We start from the raw sequence: 22,336 nt of genomic DNA, 5'->3' as shown, positions 1-22,336 counted from the left end.
GTGCTGAAAAAGATTGCAGCCGTTAGCTTGTTACTGTTTGGGTAATCCATAAACTGATTTAAGTGCCAGTTCGCTTGCCCGATCACAAACGAAATCAGGTCTGAAGGTTATGGATAGACGGGGGAAAGAAAACTGTTGTCATCAATACAGAAATCAAATTTAAAATAAAAAATAGATGTTGGTTGTATTTGATTGAAACTGCACTTACTTTGCGCATCAAGATCCAAGGTCCATTTTCTATCGTAATTTGATCTGTAATATATAAATAACGAAACTATCCAAATGTCATCTTTTTTAATAAATTCATCTTGATTTAACTCAATCCATTAAAAAAAAAACAGAGAGAGACTCTACTCATAAATAATTGTTAGCCTCTTCTTCTTTTCCCCTTTTCTCCTTCTCTCTTTGTAGGCTTTTAATTGTTTTTCTTCCAGACAAGCTAGAAGGTGAACCAGCAGATAAACCAGCAATCACATAAAGCCAGAATCCGAAAGGCACCATCATCGCCGGAACATTAGAAACAGAAACACATGTTGGTGAGGCCTCGAGGCACTTCTGTTCTTTTCCACCCTTCTGACGAGTCTCCCTTGCAGTAAATTAAGAACGTGATGCCGTCAATTAACAACATCTCCGCTCTTCGTGTTGTGAACGGATGAGCTTGGAAGTGGTTAATTATCAGATCAGTGAGAGATATGACGTGATGTCCTTGGTACAACAAATGGCCGTGCACAAGGTGAACCACAAAGGCACCCCTTTTAATGTGGGCCCAACCTTTTGGTTTAAGCTACCTTCTTCCTTAATTGGTTCTATCAATTTAGTTTGACTGTCTGGAACCCGGAGATTTTGCTTCTGTTCTTCTCTCTTCCCTACTTTTGGAATATTCAAGTCTCTTCGATGAAGAATGCACCGGGAGAAATTATGTTTGGCTAAGATACGCTTCTCCTCTGCTAGCTATATGGTTAATTCACTACAACCAAAAGGGAGTTTAGCGACCGTTTTTTGCCGACGTTTTTGGAAAGCGTCGGCAAGTTGCGCTGACCTGCCGACGCTTTTAAAAAGCGTCGTCGTTTAACGACGCTTAAAAGCGTCGTAAAACTATCCAACATCAATGCCGACGCTTTTAGCAAAAGCATCGTTAAATAAAAAAAATGCCGACGCTTTTGTCTAGTATTTAACGACGCTAAAAAGCGTCGTTAGGTTCGTTTAATACCCCCAATCTCTCGTGCCCTAATCTATCTCCCGCCGTCCTTTTCCATCCTTTCCTCCGCCGACCCCATCTCTGCCACCGGTAGCGCAGCCGCCGTCCGCCGTTCTCGTTGCCTTCAAAGAAGGGGAAGTCGAGGAGCAGCAAGGCGGGGCTTATTTTCCCCGTCGGAAGGATCTCCCGCTTCCTCAAGAAGGGCAAGTGCGCGGACCGCGTGAGCGCCGGTACTCCGGTCTTCCTCGCCGCCGTCCTCGAGTACCTCTCCTTCGAGGTTGGTCCTTCTCCTCCCTTTTTCTCTTCGTCATTTAAGCTTTTGAGTTGCTGGCCGGCTTTCTTGCTATTTGCTTAATTATTGTGTTTGTTAGATAAAGGAACATCAGTCTGGAAGAGATACAGTTTTGTAGATAAGGGTTTGGCTCCATTTGCCGGATCTTCCTTTGGAATTGTGGGACTCGAAAAATCTCTTCGATCGTCCTCGTCCATCCCCACGAGATCTCAGCTCTGATCCACTCCGCCTCCTGCTTCTTCTTCATAATTCCTCTCCCCAAAATCCACCCCCAATTGAATTCCCCGTTCTTTTTTCTTCAACTAATCGAAGTTTTTTGTAATAATTTTGCAGATCTTGAGCGCCTACTTTGTCATCCTTCCGCTTCGGGACGAAGGGGCGATATCTTTGGGACTGAACAATCTTCCCGATCTCTTTGTGGGTTCTCTTCTCCTGACGCTTGTCGCTGCTCCGCTGTCAACCTTAATCTTTTCGCTCCCCAATCTCTCTAAAGCTAGGGTATGACAAAAGACTCTTTTTCCTGCTTTTTTTTTTCTTTTAACCTTCCCTTGATGTAAAAGATTTTCTTTTTCCTTTTCATATGCGTGTTTTCTTTTGTTTCTTTGTTGATATTTGGTTTGTTATGATAAAAAACCAAGCAGTCTCTGGAAGAATGAACAACTAATGAGAGAAGGGTGTCAAAGTTTAATCAGCTTTGTCATTCTGTGTACAAAAGTTGGAGAGGGTTAAAAGAGGAATAAAGGATAAAACTAAATCCCAGCACGTTTACTCTGGCTAAATGGATATTATGTTGGTGTTCCTTTGTTTCTGGATGCCTGGACTTTGAATCATTCACGCATGGGGTATGCTAGAGTCTGTATCCTTACGGATTAAATAAGCCTGTCTGTCCAGGAGCTACTAGGATTCACGTTCTTAATGAGATTATTTGGCAGCAATTCACCTATAAGGAGCTGCCAGATATCTGTTATAAATGTGGGAAAATTGGAGTCACCTTGGATACTTGTGCTTGCTCTTCTAAACATGGTGATGTATGCCCTATTTTTGATCCTTGGATTAGAACAGCTCGAGTGCCGGTGACTCTTCCAATTAATTCACATGAAACAGCGAGCACTCAAAAATCCTCTCCTGTTGGTGGACAGGCCACCAAGGAATGGCTGCAGCCTAAAAAACCGGCGAGGCAAGTTTCACAGTCTGACCAAGTTATGCATTCTAATTTTCAATCTACCACTAAATTTGGTCCTTTAGCTGAAGCTGCAGTGGAGGATATGATCAAATCTCCAAACATGGAGGTCACTGAGTCGATGGTCTTCCGAAACATAGTTTTCATACTTTTATTCAATGGAAACGTCTATCTTTATCTCATATCTTAATTATGAAGAAAATCCAATTATCATACCTTGCATTGTCACTTAGGGCCATTATAATATACCTTGCCTTACACAATTAGTTTCAATTTTTGGGAGTTATGTTTGCATCCTTAGTGTAGATTTTTATGATTTTTTTATTCATTTTGAGAGTTTCATAATTTCATTATATAAATTAAGCCGTTGAAAGTGCACACATATCATAATATATAAACATTGACAATAGCAAGTGGAGGATATGTTTTTATCATATTTTAGAAGCAATATAGCACAATTTACAAATTGTAATTTTTTTTTTTATCACTGCACTATATGGATTATGTATTTATTTGTATAGTGTTGTCAATAATGTCCTCTTAACATATAATTAACTACAACTTTTCGAAAAGTACATTGGAAAAGTCAATTTGATCAAAAACTACTGATAGTTCCATAATAAATTTTTATTAGCTACATCAAATGCGCACTATTGTAATGCAAAAAAAGTTTTTATTAATCTAGATATTGTTTCCATAGCATTGTTTGCCAAGGATAAAAGAGCTAGCAATAATAGAATGCATTTCAAAGTGAGGTCCATAGACTAATTTAGTTTCAACAGTTTCTATATCATTGTGAAATATTCAAGTTGGTTGATAATCTCTCATTAAATTGTAGTATTAGTTGCAACTTTTTATCACAGAAATGGCTAGAGTTGAAATTTATCTAAATAATTTTAAAATACATTAATATAAAAATTTATCACAGAAATGGCTAGCAATAATTTTAAAATGCATGCTAAGTAGATTTTCATGGGTGTTTTTGTGATGGTTGTGAATTTCATGTCAGGCAATGTTAATTATGAATTAATTTGAAAAAAAATTACATTGCATAGAAACATAGACCCGTCTTTTGATTAATGTACATATTCTATTGTATCCGTATATTTATTTATTTTTATACGGATAAAAGAATTATGTACATTGATCAATTGATTGTCCAGTATGGACAGTTTGGAAAATATGAGTAATTCTATAGGTCATTACCATAATCAAATGGTATGCTGAGGGTTCGGAAAAAATTTCGGATGGTATTTTTCTTTTGTTCTTCCTATACGGAAGAACTAAGGGAAAATACTGCCGAATTTTTTTTTGGCTCTTGTTTTATATCATTTGATTTCTGTAATTGACCTATAGAATTAATATATTTTCTGAATGGGATAGGACCTTCTTTACCTATTAGTTGATGATAGCAAGCATTTACTATGTAAACTTTATCTAGCTGTTATTTTTTTGGATTTTATGAAATGACTGATATTTTTTACTCATTGCATTAATATAGATTGTATAATTTTTTTTATTTTTAGATAAATTGCAAGTTCAGTCATTTTTATCCTACAATGGACAAAAGTTGGATAAATAAACCAAGAAATAGTAAAGAATATTTAGATGGAGTTCATGATTTCATTAAATTTGGTATGGAAAAAAGTAGTTTGAATGGAAAGATTTTATGTCCATGTCGGAAATGTGTAAATAGTTCTTCTTTAGATCCACAAAATGTTGAAGAATATTTGGTATGGAATGATTTTTTAAGAGGTTATACCGACTGAATTTTTCATGGAGAATCTATGTTGCCATCATCATGTAACCAACCCCTGACTCATTTTGGATCCACTAGTCTAGAAGACAATTCTGCAAGAGATGATGATATAAGGGGTTTGATCACAGATGCTTTTGGATTTGATGTTCAAAATTTAGGAGAATCCAGTAGTATACAAGAAACAGTTGGGATGTTTTATGGATGTACGCATACGGAATGTATGCATGTTGAGGAGCCCATACATACATCTAATGATGAGACAGCTCGTTATCACACCTTAATGAAAGATGCAGACGAAGAATTATATCCGGGTTGTACAAAATTTTCTAAGATTTCTTTTCTTGTACATTTATTTCATATAAAATATTTGAATGGATGGTCTGGAAAGAGTTTTACCATGCTGCTCAAGTTATTAAAGGATGCATTTTCAGAAAGCACTCGTTTACCACCATCGTATTATGAAGCCAAGAAAGTAGTAAAGGAATTGGATCTTGGATATGAAAAGATTCATAGTTGTCCGAAAGATTGTATGTTATATCGGGGTGAAAATGCTAATCAAGAGTCATGCAATGTATGTGGATCTTCAAGATGGATAACACAAAAAGAAGATCGAGATGATGTACTGAATGAATTGGATGCAACGCGGAGTAAAAAGAAACCGGCCAAAGTATTGCGTTACTTTCCTCTTATACCTAGATTGAAAAGGATTTATGCATCATCAAAAACAGCTACATCAATGAGATGGCATCATGAAGGACGTACAAAGGATGGAATGTTGAGACATCCAGCAGATAGTCTTCAATGGAAAGCATTTGATGATAGGCATCCTGATTTTGCCTCTGATGTTCGCAGTGTTAGGTTTGGCTTAGCTTCTGATGGCTTCAATCCATTTCGGATCCTGAGTTCTACCTACAGCACTTGGCCAGTCATTTTGATACCTTACAATTTGCCACCGTGGATGTGCATGAAACAATCATCACTTATCTTGTCAATGGTTATTCCAGGAGATAAGAGTCCAGGCAATGATATTGACATTTTTCTACAGCCTTTGATAGAGGAATTGAAACAGTTGTGGGAGGGTGTTGATGCATTTGATGCTTCCAACGGCCAAACATTTAAACTACGGGCAGCTTTGTTATGGACTATTAATGATTTTCCAGCATATGCCAATTTATCTGACTGGAGTACAAAGGGACGGGTCGCATGTCCTTGTTGTGGAGATTCAACACATTCAATTTTGTTAAAACATGGAGGTAAATTTTGTTACATGGGACATCGTCGATGGTTGGAAGCAAATCATCCGTTTCGATTTCAGAAAGATTTGTTTGATGGTACTATAGAATTGGGATGTGCCCCTATTCCACCTTCTGGAACTGATATTCATAGACAAATGGATGGCATGAATTACAGCTATGGTAAGCACTCAAAGTCCTCTAAAAAAAGAGAAAGGGATGATGTTGAAAGCTCAGTGCACGAAGGGTTACCAGAGGAAGTCAGTATCAGTACTATAGATGCAGAGGTGTTTCAAGATCCAGACAATTATTTCGAGGATGAAAATGAGGAAGACACACAGATAGCATCTACACAACAGCCAAGTAAATATTTATGGAAAAAATGAAGTATCTTTTTTGACTTACCTTATTGGAAACATAATCTTATTCGGCACAATCTTGATGTCATGCATATAGAGAAGAATGTTTGCGATAATTTACTTGGAACATTTTTAAACCTTGATGGAAAGAGCAAAGATAACATGAAGGCACGTCTTGATTTAAAAGAAATGGGTATCCGACAGGAACTTCATCCTAAAATGCTTGCTAATGATAGAATTTATGTGCCTCCTGCATGTTACACAATGTCTGCTCGAGAAAAGGATAATTTTTTGGAGTTTTGAAAAGTATCAAAGTACCCGATGGATATGCATCAAATATTTCACGATGTGTGCATCTAAAGGATCGAAAACTTTCAAATCTTAAAAGTCATGATGGTCACATATTGATGCAAGATATTTTTCCAATAGCTTTAAGATCGTCATTGCCGAAACAAGTTGTTACAATTGTACTTCGATTATCGTCATTCTTTAAGGCATTATGTTCCAAAATTATTGATCCTCGGAAACTTGATCAGTTAGAATCCGATATTGCAATTACACTTTGCCAGATGGAAAAGATTTTTCCTCCTGGATTTTTCACTATTATGGTACATCTGCTCATTCACCTAGCTTCAGAAGTTAAAGTTGGTGGACCGGTACATTATAGATGGATGTATCCTATTGAGAGGTATTATTACAAACCTTAAATCTTTTGATAATTTTATTAGAAACAACAGCATACTGATATTTTAATAAATATTTAATTCTTGAAGGTATCTTGTGCGTCTTAAAGATTATGTGCGAAATAGAGCCTATCCCGAAGGCTCGATTGCTGAAGCATATATTGCGGATGAATGTTTGACATTTTGTTCAAGATATCTTCAAGGTGTAGAGACTATTTTTAGTCGACCTCAACGGTATAATGACTTTGTGGAGAATGCAGAACTGTATAAGTTCTTAACTGCTGGAAAATTCTTGGGAAGAGTTGAAAGTATTGTACTTGATCAAAAATCCTTAGCACAAGCACATCGTTATGTGTTACTTCATAGTGACATAATATCTGACCATCGCAGGTTAGTATATTTAAGGAATGACATCAAAATTTAAATTTTATATTAGATATAATATTCTAAATGATATATTTATATTTTATGCAGTGAATTTTTAATTTATCAGAGACGAGCCAATCATAACATTCATCCTAATGCAAGGATTGAACAGCGATGGTTGGTCGAGTTATTTCCTATGTGGCTTTCGAATCAGGTGTGATTTATATTTAATTATGGGATATATTAATTTTTGATACATATTTAATATCAGATAACTCAACTGCACTTCGTCATATCATTTTTTGTTAGGTATCAAAGATGATGGAGACAAATAATTCAGATGAACTAATAGCTCTTGCTCGAGGACCTAACAAGATTGTGAATAGATATAACGGTTTCATAATTAATGGCTTTAAATTTCATACTAGAGAATGAGAGAAATTTAGAAAAACACAGAATAGCGGTGTTATGGTGGAAGCGGATGGAAAATCCTATTATGGTGCACTTAAATATATCTATGAGTTGGATTATTATGGAAAATTTAAAGTAGTACTGTTTAGATGTGATTGGATAGACATAAACTCACCAAGGGGTTTGAAACAAGATGCAAATGGATTTACACTTGTAAATTTTTCAAGGTTGATACACACTGGTGTGTTATTGAAGGATGACCCATTCATTTTTTCATCTCAAGTTCGTCAAGTATTTTATGTACAAGACGCAAAAGATAAAGATTGGTTTACTGTCATCAAAACAAAACTTAGAGACTTATATGATATGGGAAACTAAGTGGAGGATGATGACGATGACACTTATACACAATGTATGCCCTACAATTTTGTGCCAGCTGATGATTTAAATGCTACGTCGACGTTAGTTAGAACAGAATTCGAAGAAAACACTACTGCTTGATTATTACTGGTAATAATTATTTATGATGTATATATTTTGCATTAATTATTGTGTTATTTTACTCCATATATTAACTGATTCTACCTTTTATTTATATAAATGCTAGGTGACATCATGCGTCGCAGGGGATGATATGCTGGTGTGCAGTTCCAGTTTTCATAGATAGAGGCCGGTACGTCTTCTTCAGCACAGCAGCCTGAGGCCAGTTCAGCTGTACAGCATTCTGAGCCCTGTCCTTCATCATCAGCACAGCACGATCCTCCTGTTCATCAGCCAGATGATGAGATACACGTGCATGGTATATATTGTCTTTCATGTAATTTTTTTATTTTATTTTATGTATATTTATGATATAGTTACTTTTATGTATTTTTTGCAGACGGATCCGGGAGAGTACGCCCCAGACGCGGACCCACAGTAGTACGAGATGTGTGGTAGATGCGTGAGGGCGAGAGGATTGTTGTGGAGTGCAATCAGCTAGGTCAGCCAATTAAGAAAGCTGCCTGCTTATTGACTTCATTTTTGGGGACTGTTGCTCGGAGGCCTCAGCTATGTCCGTTGGGCTATGTAAAATGGAATGACATGCTTCCAACGTACAAAGTTGAGCTCCTCCGAGTTATAGAGGTAATGAATTGATGTTCATACTGTATATTAATTGTTAATCATTTATATAATTTATTTCATTTAACTTTTTTTTTATAGAGCAAGTTTGTTCTCCCTCCATCCACTCATGATTTTGTAATGAAGTCTCTCAACCGCAAATGGAAAGAATATAGAGCACAATTGAAGAAGGACTATATGAGACAGGGTATGACAGAGGAGGAGGTTGCTAAAAATTGTCCTCCTGATGTACCCCCTCATCAGTGGATGGAGTTGGTTCATTATTGGTTCTCCGAGAGGGCACAGGTATATTATCTGTTTATTATCTTTTTTTCCTAAATATTTTATAAAAATATTGATTTTTATTATATATTATATATATAACAAGTTCTTTACTTTATTTTACAGACTTATTCTGCTATTGGTAGAGCTGCACGAGCAGCTCAGTCTGTTCCTCATACATCGGGGTCGAAGAGTTATGCACGACTCCGACAGGAGTTTGTATGTTCCTTAAACTTTCATAATTAACTTTTAATTTTTATGTTGAAATATTTATATAACTAATATCATTATGTATCGTGGATCATGTCTGTATCATGATACTCATATATTTTTTTAAATTATTATAACTGTTTGCTTAAAATTGAAATTATTTGTGTAGGAGGATGAGCATGGGAGGGAATCCGGACAAGTGGAGTTTTACCGGATGACTCATACTCATCAGGATGGTACTTTTGTTCGAGATGAGTCGAGAGATTTATATGTACGGCATTATTAATATTATATTTTTTGCAATGATTTAAATTTAATTTTGTTAGCTATTAATGTATAACTCTTGTTTTCAAAAAAAATACAGGAGAGGGCTACATCTCTCATTGCAGAGCGTGACGACGAGTCCGCAGCATCTACGCAGCAGAGCCGTATCGAGGCCGAGGTGTTCACAGAGTTGATGGGACCAGAGTGCTACGACCGAGTGAGGGGTTATGGAGTAGGAGTCACCCCCACTCAGTTATCTGAGGTTAGTAGATATACGCAGCATGCTGCAGCAGATGCTCAGGATTCACGCGTTCACAGACTCGAGGCGGAGATACAGGAGATTAGACAGAGTCGTGCCGCTGAGATGGAGGAGATGCGATAGAGCCGTGCCGAGATGCAGGCCATGAGGGGACAGATTGATCGCCTTACATCTTTATTAGAGATGTATGGTTCATCTCAGGTAAACACATAATATTAAATATATAATTTTGTATTAATTTAATGATTTATATATTTTTATTTATAGATATGCAAATCATGCTTTTGATATGTTTCTTGTAGGCTCCTGGCACATCAGGCACCCGTCGAGATAGCGGCACGTCACGTGGAGACAACGACGACCATCCGCCTGCAGATTGATATTATTTTATTTTTATTATATTTTTATATTTATTTATATTACTCTTGATTGTAATGGACGATTAGTACTTTATTTTTATTTATATAAAATATTATCTTTTGGTTTGGTTAAATTTTCTATTTAAGTTTGCTTTTGGTGTGAATGGTGGTGATTGTACAGGTGTGAATGTGGTGATTGTACATGTTTATGTTCGAATAATTGATATAATTTCGTACAGGAATGTATGTATTAATTTTTTTTTTGTAGATAATACCTGTATTTTTTTTTCTCTTAAAACCTTTAACGACGCTTATAAGTGTCGTTAAAATTATTTTAACGACGCTTATAAGCGTCGTTAAAGACAAAAAAGCCGACGCTTCAAAAAGCGTCTTGGTAGAGTGGATGACGCGGAGTCATTAACGACACTAAAAAATGCCGTTAAAATTGTATTTTGCGATGCTTTAAAGCGTTGTTAAAAATATATTTAACGACGCTTATAAGCGTCGTTAAGACACGTTTAACGACGCTTATAAGCGCCGTTAATGTTAAATTTTACGACGCTTTAAAGCGTCGTTAAAAAATAACGACGTTTTTAAAAAGCGTCGACGCTTTTCATCTCCACTCTTACATAGGCGACGCTTTGCCGACGCTTTTCAAAGCGTCGTAAAGCTAAATAGCGAGGCTTTAAAGCGTCGTAAAATAATATTAATAGCGTCGTTAATGACCATTTTTTCTGTAGTGATCGTTTTTTAGCAATACCAATGCATCAACGCACTTCATTATTTTTGTCTCTGTTCTTATTGTTCGGTAGCGAGCTTATCAGTAGGTTGGTATTTGGCACCGAAATTAGGAAAGCATATCAGAAAGAAAAATCTTATCTGTCCATAGCCATTTAGACCGAACTATTCCATAGCCTTTGAAGATTGCTGGAGAGAGAGAGAGAACACAAAAAACAGAAACGGTCTTACAAGTTGAAAGTTGAAACCCCATAAAACCATTAAATCCAAGGTCAAACAGAACGTCAACGACGAGCACTTGGATCCTGCCATCCATTCGTTGGCCCCAAACCACATCGATCCGCCTACTTCTTCATGAGAAAAACGTCGGTAAGAACGGTTTTCGACTGCAGAGAAACCTTAGGAAGCTCCAAACCCTGAACATTTCAGCAACAAACTAACCATGTAAATCAAGTGGTGGAAATATGAAATTAGTAGATAGACAACAAGTTAGAAGACAACCCTTTCCAAGAAAAATTTCACGGTCCGTTCCTGAACCGAGCCCAGATCTTTTATGTTAAAATTTTTTAGAAGCATCATGCTAGAGATCGCGGAGATTGGCCTTATCATTAAGACATCCGTAACACTGTAAGTCACGGCACCATTCACAAACTCACCTCCATCATGGTTAGCTTCGACCTTTCCGGACTTAGAATTCATGTAGTGCACCTCTTCCGTCAACAGATCCTTGCAGGAGGGACAAGAAGTCGCGATAGCATCAGTAAAGTAAGGGAAGCTGTGGTCGTAACAGCTGTAACGATAATGACACTGTAGGGTTGAGGAGTAAGTTCTCATCTTGAGTGGTCTGGAGGTAGATGCCGTCCAGCCTCTCTATGCTCTAATGGATGCATGTTAGCGATAGAACCCATTACGCATTTCTTGGTCAGGAGTTTTATGATGGTACCTTGTTAAATACTTGAGAACTTCTTCGAAAAAAGATTGAAAAAAATCTGGATGGTTGTGTGCTTTGGGGCCATAGAGAAGAGTCAGCCGATCATTTATTCTCAATCTGTTTTTTCTTCCCGTCAATCTAAAAAACCGCTTGTTCTTTGCTGGGGGTACTTCACCCATTGTCTACCTTTGAGGATCTATGTCTTTCATGGAGAAGAAGAACCTTTTCAAAATCTTTGCAACCAATTATTTTGATGCTATACTCTGCTTTTATTTGGGTCTGCTAAAATGAAAGGAGCCATAGAATTTTTCTTAACAAAAATTCATCGATCTGCTCTACTGCTATGAAAGGATTCATCTTGTTCAATGAATGGTCTATCTTATATAATCATAAACTACTATCTCCTTTTGGAAAGATTTGGGACAACAAGAAATGTTTCAGCTGAAGACCATCTGGAACTAAACAGAGCACTTATTTCTCTCTTTCAATTGTAAAGAGGAATATTATTTTATGTTTCTATATTTCCGATTATAGAAGTTGAGCTGGGGGTTCTAAACTTGCTTTTGCAAACACCCCATTTCTTTTGTAATTAGCTAAGTTCATAATAAATTTTGGTGGAAGCTTGCTTCTTCCATTTTCATCAAAAAGAGTTTTATGATGGTACCTACCCGCTATTGGCGTACCCAAAAGGTGGAAGAGGAAATCCGCCACCTCTTTGCTAGCTTCAGCAAAAAGGATTGTATGGGAGGACTTGTCAGTGAGAAGCTTTAAGCTCATCTTGGTGGCCATGCCACGTTGCTCTTGGGAAAAGTTCCAGAAAAAGCCAGGCGCTTTAATAGTATAAAGGTTATTGCCTCTGCCTCCAACAAGGACCGGCTATATATTTCTCTCTCACCGGTGTTTTTGCTTCTGATCTCATCTTACCAAGAGTAGTATCGGGATCTAAGGATCATTCATTGTTTCATCCTGATTTATTCCATCAGAAATCCTTAATTACCACCGCATATCTCCAAGGTGAAATCATAATGACACCATCCATGCATGGTGCACGTACGTACCTAGAAACTATTAACATCTAAATTTGAATAAAGAACATTAGAAACCAAAATAATGCGGGTTCAGTTATTTATGGAATAGCATCATCAAATCAGGCACTATATATCGAAATAGCATGTGAACGAGGTCAGTTATGAGTCTCTACTGTATAATTATCTTTCTCTATCATGTTTTCTTTCTTTGAATTGATACGCCTCGAATTCGGTCTCTATATATAGCCCCTATACAAAGTCATGAGGGCCTCATTATTTTTGAGGAGTCAAGCTCCGCCTCTCCAGCTTGCTAATTATCTGAATATTTCTTCGTCTCTCACATGCAGGTTTGCATGGATGGATTTAAAATTATAACACGTCCACAAGTGCGGAGGACCGGTCACCAACCCAACATTATCGGACATCCCTGCACGTATAAATAGCGCCTCTCCAGACTCTCCTCCTTCCCATCGGTCTATTCTCTCTTCCTTCGTAAATCTCACAGTGGTCTCAGAGGAATCGATCAAACCAAAGGAAGAAATCAAAGAGGATGGCATCGTCCCGAGTCCACGTGTTGCTAGCGTCGTATTGCTGCTGTTGGTCATAGCACCGGTGTTAGTTGAAGGAGACAAATGTAGTGAATGCTACACCAAGTGCAAGAACGACGGCTCTTGGCAAATCCTCTGCTTCCGCTGCCATGCCTGCAAGTTTGTTGAGGACTGGAAAAAACCCACGCCTGATATCCCTGGTTTGGATGGGGGCTTAAGAGGTCATATTCTTCCCTCATCTCTTTCTAAATTCCAGTTATCATCATATCTCAAATAGATCGCCATCATACTTTCTCTCCCTAGCTACCAATGAATGCCGCCTTCTTTTTTATTGCAGCCGTGCCCGCAGCAGAAGCACCGACACATTTGAAAAAAGACAAGAATTAAAAAGATATGGTATATATGATGGAAGGGCCATGGGCTGTCGATCGTCCATCTCTCAAATACTTCCACCCGTCATCCTCCTGTTGTAAACGAACAGACCGCCACCTTGGCACTTGTTTGGTCGTTGTCAATTTATGCAAATTTGTTGTTGTTTGTTTTCTTTTTTGGTGAAATATTGTATTTTGTTTTCGCTGGATTAATAAAACGGGTGGAATTTCTCTGTGCTTTTGTGAAAATAAAATTAATGTTGAATAAGATTCTATGAGCATTCGTGTTTATGCATCATGTAAAGCAGATGGCGATTTGACAACAAAAACAAGTGGTTGATAAGGTTATGAACGGGATAAAATTTCGTAAGAATCAAGCATATATTGATCTCATCATACATTTTTGTCAATTCTCAAGCACTTGCAGGGTAGGTCACGGTACAGTACTGTTTATTAGAGCTTGGGGGCCTCCATTGTATTTTAAATTATTTTTGCAGACACGTACATGTTGGACTGGTGATTATTTTGGCAATGATTTTTTTTCGTTCCGAACTGATGATCAAAGTAAAAAGCTTCTGTAAAGTTACATGTTCAACTTCGTGGTGAATTCGGTGTATCATTTTCTTTAAAATTGAATTCTATTGATGTCATGGTACGTGCTGAAAAAGATTGCAGCCGTTAGCTTGTTACTGTTTGGGTAATCCATAAACTGACTTAAGTGCCAGTTCGCTTGCCCGATCACAAACGAAATCAGGTCTGAAGGTTATGGATAGACGGGGGAAAGAAAACTGTTTTCATCAATACAGAAATCAAATTTAAAATCAAAAATAGATGTTGGTTCTATTTGATTGAAACTGCACTTTGCACATCAAGATCAAAGGTCCATTTTCTATAGTAATTTGATCTGTAATATATAAATAATGAAACCATCGTGGTTCGCCAAATGTCATCTTGTTTAATAAATTTATCTTGATTTAACTCAATATATTAAAAAAAAACAAAGAGAGAGAGAGACTCTACTCATAAAAAAATTGTTGGCCTCTTCTTCCTGCTCCTTTTCTCCTCCTCTCTTTGTAGGCTTTCAATTTTTTTTCTTCCAGACAAGCTAGAAGGTGAACCAGTAGATAAACCAGCAATTACCAAAAGCCAGAATCTAAAAGGCACCATCATTGCCAGAATATTAGAAATAGAAACACATGTTGGTGAGGTCTCGGGGCATTTTTGTTCTTTTCTACCCTGCTGATGGGGCACTTGAATTTCGATATTGTTGGTCTGATGGGATTTTTTTTTAATTTTTTAATAAATTTTGATGACTATTATATTACTGTATATTAATTTTTTTATATAAAAAAAAATATCGTCAATTCATATCTCCGCTCTTCGTCCCCCCTGTTCATGTTGTGAATGGATGAGCTAGGAAGTGGTTAATAATGAGATCAGCGAGGGATATGACCCCATTGGTGCCTCACGATCCATGGTGCAACAAAAAGCCGTGCATAAGGTGAACCACAAAGGCGCCTCTTTTATTGTGGGCCCAACTTTTTGCTATAAGCTACCTTCTTCCTCAATTGGCTCTAGCAATTTAGTTTGACCGCCTGGCACCTGGAGATTTTGCTTCTGCTCTTCTCCCTTCCCTACTTTTAGAATACTCGAGTCTCTTCGATGAAGAATGCAATGGGAGATGTTATGTTTAGCTAAGATATGTAAGCATTTTTTATAAATTTCGTATAAAAGATTAGAACACAAAATTACCATTAAAGAACAGATCTCTACATACAAGAGATTCATAAATCCCATAAAAATTTAAAGCACAAAATAATTATGAGATTTAGGATGCATATCTATGTTCGCCATTAATTTCAAATAATAAATCAATCACATATGTTTAGATGAATATCAAAATTCAAATCCTTCTCTCTAGCTTTCTCTTCACAGGCGGTTTTTCGATAGGACAAGTCTGAGAACTAATCTCATGATATTTATAGGAAGTGAAGAGGAGACCTGGCTAATCAAAATTAATAACCCTAACAAGTCCTTCTATTATGGACTTAAGTCGAGTTCAGACTTACACTGTGCCGTCCCAACCAAACCATTCAACATAAGGCCCATATAGTCCAAAAATATAAGGATTACTAATAATATTGGGCATACATGTATGTCTATATTAATCCGGATCATATGATTATCCTATTTTTAATAAAATAATATAAATAATTAATTAAAGATAACTCATAATTAAAAAAATTCTCATTTTTTTCTACTTGGGCAATATTAATTATGATTTTAAAATTTTGACAAATATCTTCCAAGGCCTCAAACTGAAAAACTAACTAGACAGCTGCATTTCCAGCATCGAAAAATTATGGGAGATGAAATTTCACATCATTTAGAAGTCGGTAAGCCCTCTAATTTGCTCGTCAAAGTTTAGGGTTTCAATCAATACTTTCTGCCATGTCAACAACTGCCACATCAGGTGCCATGTCAGCATTTGGTGCATTATCTGCCACATCAGCTACTCTTTCATCTGCAATGTCAGCATCTGTTGCATCATCGGCTACATCAGCGAATCCACATAGCTGCCATGTCATCTGCAATGTCAGCATCTGTTGCATCATCAGTCACGTTAGCGAATCCACATTAGCACCACTACCACATCAGCACTACCACCACATCATTTGACCCATCGATTTATACATTTTTAGATCAATTTTTTTGGGTTCTAATATTAGTTCCTAAGATTTTTAGAGGTGTTGAATCCATTTTTGAGATTATTTTTGCAAAATTCAGACTCCAAAATATCTTTATTTCAATTTCAAGATGTCTGAAAAGTTTGAAATTGAGAAATTTGATTGGTCTGATAACTTAAATCTCTGACAGATTAGGATGGAGGATATTTTGATTCAGAATGGACTTGATTTAGCTCTTTTGGAAAAGAAAAAGATGTCCTTGACGTCGAAGGAAGAGAACATATGAGATATAGACCGTCAAACATCTTCAACTATTCTTGTCTGTCTCTTTGACAATGTGGTTAGAGAGGTCTTGTTTGAAAAATCTACTGTAAATTTATGGAATAAGTTGAAATTGCTCTATTTGATGAAATTCATCTCTTATAAATGATTTCTGAAGATCGATTACAGATTCTACATATGGAGGAAGGTATGTCTATTCGATCATATTTAAATATGTTTAATCAGATTATTATAGACCTCAAGGTTTTGGAAGTAAAGTTAGATGATGAAGATGAGCCTATCGTCCTTTTGTATTCTCTACCATCTTCTTTGGTAAGTTTTACGGATTTGTTCCTTTATCATCAGAAAGAACCAGCTAAGGTGGAGAAAATTAAGTCAGTTTTACTATCCAAAGAACCAGTTGATAAGCAACTAGGTCGAGATGAGAATAGCAATAACAACTCTATATTGGTAGTTCAAGAAAATAAAAATAAAGTAGCCCACTGCTATTATTGCAAGAAAAAAAGGCGTGTCAAGGTAGATTGTTTGAAATTAAATGCTCGATGTAAAAAAATTTTGGATGATAGCCAAGATTACAAGAAAAAGGGGGATGCAATGGTTGTTCGTGACTTAGATGATGGAGATGTCTATGAAGTAACCAACAATGCCTGTGTTAAGCATGACGATATGGGTTATTGATTTTGCCAGTTCCTACCACATTGCTCCTGATAGGGATTGCTTCTTTACTTATAAATCTATGAGGAGTGGTACGGTGCATCTAGCAGATAACGACGAATGTCGGATTATTGATGTAGGAATGATTTGGGTGAGGTCATCTGATGGTTTAGTTATGACACTCCAGGATGTACATCATGTCCCTAATTTGAAGAAAAATTTGATTTCACTAGGCTATCAATTATCGAAAGGGTATAAAGTATGTGCGTGAGGTGAAATTATATGCATTCAGAAGAGATCTCATCAAGTTTAGACCATGAAGTTGTCACTTGATTCTAACCTGTACAACCTGTGAGGAGCTACAGTTTGGATGAATAAATATGATGGAGGTAGGATCATACACATCGAAGAAAAGAGCAATCCACATCATATTATGATTGGATCAATCAATGTTTTTATATAGCCCATTCAATATTTTGGAGATGGTGGAGCTCTGTATGCTTCGAATTGAAGTCAAGATAGAGATTGTTGAGTTATTGACTCTAATTCGAATGTCCATGCTTTTTTTATCAAGATAGAGATTTTATACTATATATTTTGTAACTAAGGATTATCGTATTTTTTACATTCAGTTAGAGATTTTATATCTTATATTTTCTAACTAAATAAGGTTACAATATTTCTTATTTAGTTGGAGATCTTATGCCTCTATAAATAAGAAGATAAGGCTATGGGTTTTTGGGGTATGATGCATGGTATGCATGGGAGATTGTGAGAAAAGGATACAAAGAGATTACGATTTGAGAGATTTTTCTCTTTGTATTCCAATCTTGAAATAGTGCGTCTCCATTTCATCATCCGTAGATATAGGATTTAGCCAAACCACGTAAATTTTTGTGCTTTCTTTGTGTTTTTTATTTTTATGTGCTTATTTATTTGATCTACTTGTCTCCAAAAATCTCTAACAGCTTCAACCTTTTTAGACTTGGAATCCATGAAGTGAACCTCTTTCATTAATAGATCCTTGCAGGAGGGACAAGGAGTCTAATAGCATCAGTAAAGTAATAGAAGCTGTGGTTGTAATAGCTATAATATCTCTTGGTTGCTAAGGATAATGTACGACACCGTAGGGTTGAGGAGTAAGTTCTTATCCTAGGTGGTCTGGAGGTGGATGTCTTTCGGCCTCTCTATGCTCTAATAAATATTGGCAATGGAACCCACTATGCATTTCTTGGTCAGGAGTTTTATGATGGTACTTATCGGCATACCCAAAAGGCAGAAGAGGAAATCCACCACCTCTTTGCTAGCTTGAACAAAAAGGATCGTATGGGAGGACTTGCCTATGAAAAGCTTCAAGCTCATCTTGGTGGCCATGCTAGGGTGCTCACGAGAAATGTTCCAGAGAAACCCTCACACTTCAATAGTATATGGTTGCATTTGAAAGCTGGCAATCTATCCAGATTGTCAGCAATTTAAAGTAGGTATATTAGATTACTGTATTTGGTATGGTTTTTAGGTGGCAATCCAGATTATCTTTGAGAGAGGTGGCTATTCAAATTATTACTTATTTAATATTATTATAAAAAAAATTTTGGATAAAATTATTCCTCAAAGAAAATCACACAAAATCCATCCCTCCACCCCACTCTCCTAGCGGCTCTCACCCTCTCCTTTTTTGAACTCCCCCGTGCCCTTACGGCCCTCGACCGCCTCCCCTCTGCCCATGCCCTCATTATCTCCGACCATGCTCTCCCACTTCTATGCCGGCATGGACCTCTCCTCCCCCACCTTCATCACCGCCGACCCTCCTCCAATGACCTAATAGCTATCTTGAGTTTCGAAAGACCGACCGCTGCGAGCGCAGCAACCCCATAGGGTCTTCGAGACTTGGTTCCACCCGACGTGCTATCAGAACCAGCCCTACATGATAGCACTGCCTACCACTACTGTGTTTGCTTCTTTGCACACACCCCCGCCCAGCTTTGCTTCTTCCCCCAGAGCCCTCGATTGCCACTGCAGATTGCCCCGAAGTCAAACTCTTCCCCAGTAATTCAAAATTTCATAAAATTTTATTAGGATATTTCTAGAATTTTGATTTCACATTATCAATAATTTGATTATCATATCAAATATATCAATCAAGATTCTCAATAATTTTACTGCAGCATTACTTGTATATACCAAATATAGTAATCAACATTACTGATGATTTAATGATGGCAATCTATCTTAAAGGTAATCCAGATTACCTTCCAAGATTCTCCAACAATGCACCAAATACAACCTAAAGGTTATCACCTCTGCTTCCAACAAGGACCGACTATATATTTCTCTCTTACCGATGTTTTCACTTCCTATTTTTTGACCTTTTCCGCTTTTCTCTATGATGCTTTGGCTTTTGGTTGCTTTTAACCAAGATTAGTATCGGGACTTGAGGATTATTCATTACTGCAACCTGATTTATTCCATCAGAAATCCTTACCACCACATTATCTTTGAGGTGAAATCATAATGACACTATCCATGTGCGGTGCACGTACCTAGAAACTATTAACATCTAAATTTGAATAAATAAATATTAAAAATCAAAATAATGTTGTATTCAATTACTTATGGAATAGGAATAGCATCATCAAACTAGGCACTATATATCGAAATAGCATGAGAACGAGGTCAGTTATGAGTCTTTTTTATATAATTATCTTTCTCTATCATGTTTTTTTTTCCTCGAATTGATACACCTTTTTGCTGATCCTCTTTGATTGGGTGATGTAGTGGGGTGGCTGGACTAGGCGGCTTGGAACGAGTGCCCTATTGGAGTCAACAGGAGCCATATCCGAACTCGATCACCCGCAAAGAAAATCCACACACTGCAGAACAAGGTGGGGGTTCTCCTGTAAAAAATCCTCCAATGCTTAAGTTAGTGACAGTTTGAGAGGGAGAACATTGGAAGAAAGGTGGTAAGAGTGACGGTCTCTAGTTCAGAAGAAGTCTCCCTTTTTTCCAATTTCTCTCAGGTCGGAGAAGAATCCTTCATTCTCTTTCTCCTAGGAGGGAGGAGAAAAGGTTCCCCCTTCTCCCTATTTTTCTTGGCCCCTTCCTTTAGCAGGAAAAAGTCTATTAGGTGGTTTGCATATGTTGAAGTTGGAGTAATGACTGTCAGAGCTAGAATAGTGGATGTCAGTAGGCTATCACAGAGCCTACCGTCTACGTTCGGAGTAGTGGGCATATAGTAAAGTGTCAGTCCTGTGAGGCCTGCACACCAAGTGCCCCAGGCGCATCCGATCTGGTGGATGGCTTGTAGGGAGTTGAGTCAAAAAGAAGATATCATCGGTTGGAAGCCGATGATGCTGGATCTATCGAGTGGTCGATCTCTCATGATCGGCCCCTAGCCAATGACTTTGGCACCGCACAGATTTCGCATCCTGGGTTCTTTACATCAGGAAGGTAGGTGTCCGCCACATATTTGGGGTTTGAACACATCATCAGGTGGATAAAATATAATCCAACACTTGCCTTCCACTTTTCAGTCCGAAGTATTCGCATTAGGAAGTAGTTCATTGGTTAGATTTTGAGGTCGCATGCCAAAGTAAGCTTCTCTATCATTGTTAGGCTTCATCGATATGGTCAAGGTAGTCGAATACTTCTTTAGATTTTGGCCAGCTCGAAGAAGACATGGTAGAGTCTAGGGACATTGGCAACTTACATAGGGTAGTTGCCAAAAGGTTTTTTGGTTAGTGTCTACGATTGTCTGGTGCTCCTGGGTCCAATAATCATTCGGTTCTTGAAGTGGTACATACTTTGGTGTTGAGCCATCGCATGTAGTTTCACGCTTATTGTACACCATGGTGCATCATTTGTATCTGGGAGAGGTGACTGAGGTGTCATTCCATTGTGCTCCGTGGTCAAGGCTATCGATGGCATGGCAGTCGGTTTTCTTCCTCGTTGGTTGAGTGTTAACCTAGAGGTCAGGTGCTCTGATTCGAAGGTTGGAGGATTGCCTAGTTGATGCAACTGCTTTGCCATAGCACCTTTGAAGGAGCCTAGTACGAATCCATTGTCATTCTAGGACTTCCCAGGGTGAGTCTCAAAAAACCATCACTGAGGTGATGAGGCTCCATAATGGAATCTTTATGATTTTAGAGGGATTGTCTATTTTGGGTATCCCAGAGTAGCTGTTGTGACTGAAATAGACGGACGGTGTGTTTGGAAGCCATGTGAGCAGGCGGTCTTTTTGGTAGCCTTCAATTGTGGTCTCGATGACAACCATGGAGTTCATCACGGCTGGGCCTTCCCCAATGTTAAGCCGGCATCCAATAGGTCAGCTATCATAGGAGGTCCTATTGTCAGATCGATGATGGTGGGAGTTCGGACTGCCTAGGCATTCATGGATATCGACGTGCATTTTGATAAGTTCTAATTTCTTCATCTTTGAACCATGACTTTGAGGTCAGTGGATGTTCTTTCAAGTTCTGAGTCATCAATGGCTTGGAGGAGTGGCAGAATGGATATTGGTGTGGTTCCATGAAGTCTCTTCGGAGTCCTGATGTTCTCCCCGGACTACTAGCCCCTAGCTTATGATGTGGGTTGCCATTGTAGGCTCTTCAGGGTCCATAACGTTGATCAGGGTTTAGTCGATTTGGAGGATTTGGCTTGATCTTTTGGAGGAAGCTTGAGGTTTCTTTGGATGTATCCTGAGAACCCTGATATTTGGTGTTGTCCCAATTAGTATCTCAAAGGAGATCGAGCTACCAACGTATTCATCAGGCCACTTAGGCATTTATTCATAGGGAGCTTCGTAACTCCATCCATTATCAAAGCAGGGGAATTCTCTAAGGGAATAAACTAGGGAGTCATCTCAGGCCTATTACAGCCTGTCGCATGGTGGATTAGGGCGAGTCTTAAAGCGCTTCAAGGGTTGTTCCTCAGAATTTGGAATGGATGGAGGTACAATTAATGGCCGCAATATTTGGCATTTCAGGTTTGATCGCGTGGTGCAACCTGGTTGCTAATTGGCTGGATGCATGTCGTTTAAGACCTATATAAATAGGCCCTCTAGTAATGAATGCATTCACCAGAGAACTCTCCTTTATCTTTCTACGCCTTGTCGCAATGAAACCATCATTACAATCAGTGAAGGAG

The 22,336-nt window shown here is 37.9% G+C and overlaps 2 protein-coding genes across 8 annotated transcripts; both read left to right on the top strand.

Annotated features, from left to right (window-relative positions):
- The first annotated feature begins 1,205 nt into the window (after window positions 1-1,205).
- LOC105044484 (uncharacterized) lies at window positions 1,206-13,825 on the top strand. 5 transcript variants are annotated; one of them, XM_073257190.1, is made up of 10 exons: window positions 1,206-1,475; window positions 1,570-1,702; window positions 1,824-1,988; window positions 8,088-8,279; window positions 8,361-8,605; window positions 8,684-8,887; window positions 8,990-9,082; window positions 9,243-9,344; window positions 9,438-9,797; window positions 9,899-10,089. In XM_073257190.1, exons 5-9 carry the CDS (start codon window positions 8,420-8,422, stop codon window positions 9,717-9,719), a joined length of 867 nt encoding a protein of 288 aa, XP_073113291.1. In that variant the 5' UTR covers window positions 1,206-1,475; window positions 1,570-1,702; window positions 1,824-1,988; window positions 8,088-8,279; window positions 8,361-8,419; the 3' UTR covers window positions 9,720-9,797; window positions 9,899-10,089. The 5 variants fall into 5 exon arrangements, 4 of the variants coding, with proteins under 4 accessions (XP_073113291.1, XP_073113292.1, XP_073113290.1 ...); XM_073257191.1 differs by lacking the exon at window positions 1,570-1,702; XM_073257189.1 differs by having other exon boundaries at window positions 1,576-1,988.
- On the top strand, window positions 3,889-7,984 carry LOC140857885 (uncharacterized). Of its 3 annotated transcripts, none has more exons than XM_073257187.1 (3): window positions 3,889-6,708; window positions 6,794-7,093; window positions 7,178-7,984. In XM_073257187.1, exons 1-3 carry the CDS (start codon window positions 6,428-6,430, stop codon window positions 7,287-7,289), a joined length of 693 nt encoding a protein of 230 aa, XP_073113288.1. In that variant the 5' UTR covers window positions 3,889-6,427; the 3' UTR covers window positions 7,290-7,984. The 3 variants fall into 2 exon arrangements, 1 of the variants encoding a protein (XP_073113288.1); XR_012141319.1 differs by having other exon boundaries at window positions 3,889-7,093.
- Window positions 13,826-22,336: the final 8,511 nt, after the last annotated feature.

This window comes from Elaeis guineensis, chromosome 5 (assembly GCF_000442705.2).
Source record: "Elaeis guineensis isolate ETL-2024a chromosome 5, EG11, whole genome shotgun sequence".
In the NCBI taxonomy this organism is placed as follows: Eukaryota; Viridiplantae; Streptophyta; class Magnoliopsida; order Arecales; family Arecaceae; genus Elaeis; species Elaeis guineensis.
This window is presented reverse-complemented; position numbering and strand designations above follow the sequence as displayed.

Excerpts from the sequence above, each read along its gene's own strand:
- LOC140857885 (XM_073257187.1), top strand. The coding sequence starts at position 6,428 with ATGCAAGATATTTTTCCAATAGCTTTAAGATCGTCATTGCCGAAACAA. Across the intron at positions 6,709-6,793 it reads TGGATGTATCCTATTGAGAG|GTATCTTGTGCGTCTTAAAG; the intron begins GTATTATTACAA and ends TAATTCTTGAAG. Across the intron at positions 7,094-7,177 it reads ATAATATCTGACCATCGCAG|TGAATTTTTAATTTATCAGA; the intron begins GTTAGTATATTT and ends TATTTTATGCAG.
- LOC105044484 (XM_073257191.1), top strand. The coding sequence starts at position 8,420 with ATGCGTGAGGGCGAGAGGATTGTTGTGGAGTGCAATCAGCTAGGTCAG. Across the intron at positions 8,888-8,989 it reads GGTTCTCCGAGAGGGCACAG|ACTTATTCTGCTATTGGTAG; the intron begins GTATATTATCTG and ends TTTATTTTACAG. Across the intron at positions 9,083-9,242 it reads CACGACTCCGACAGGAGTTT|GAGGATGAGCATGGGAGGGA; the intron begins GTATGTTCCTTA and ends TTATTTGTGTAG.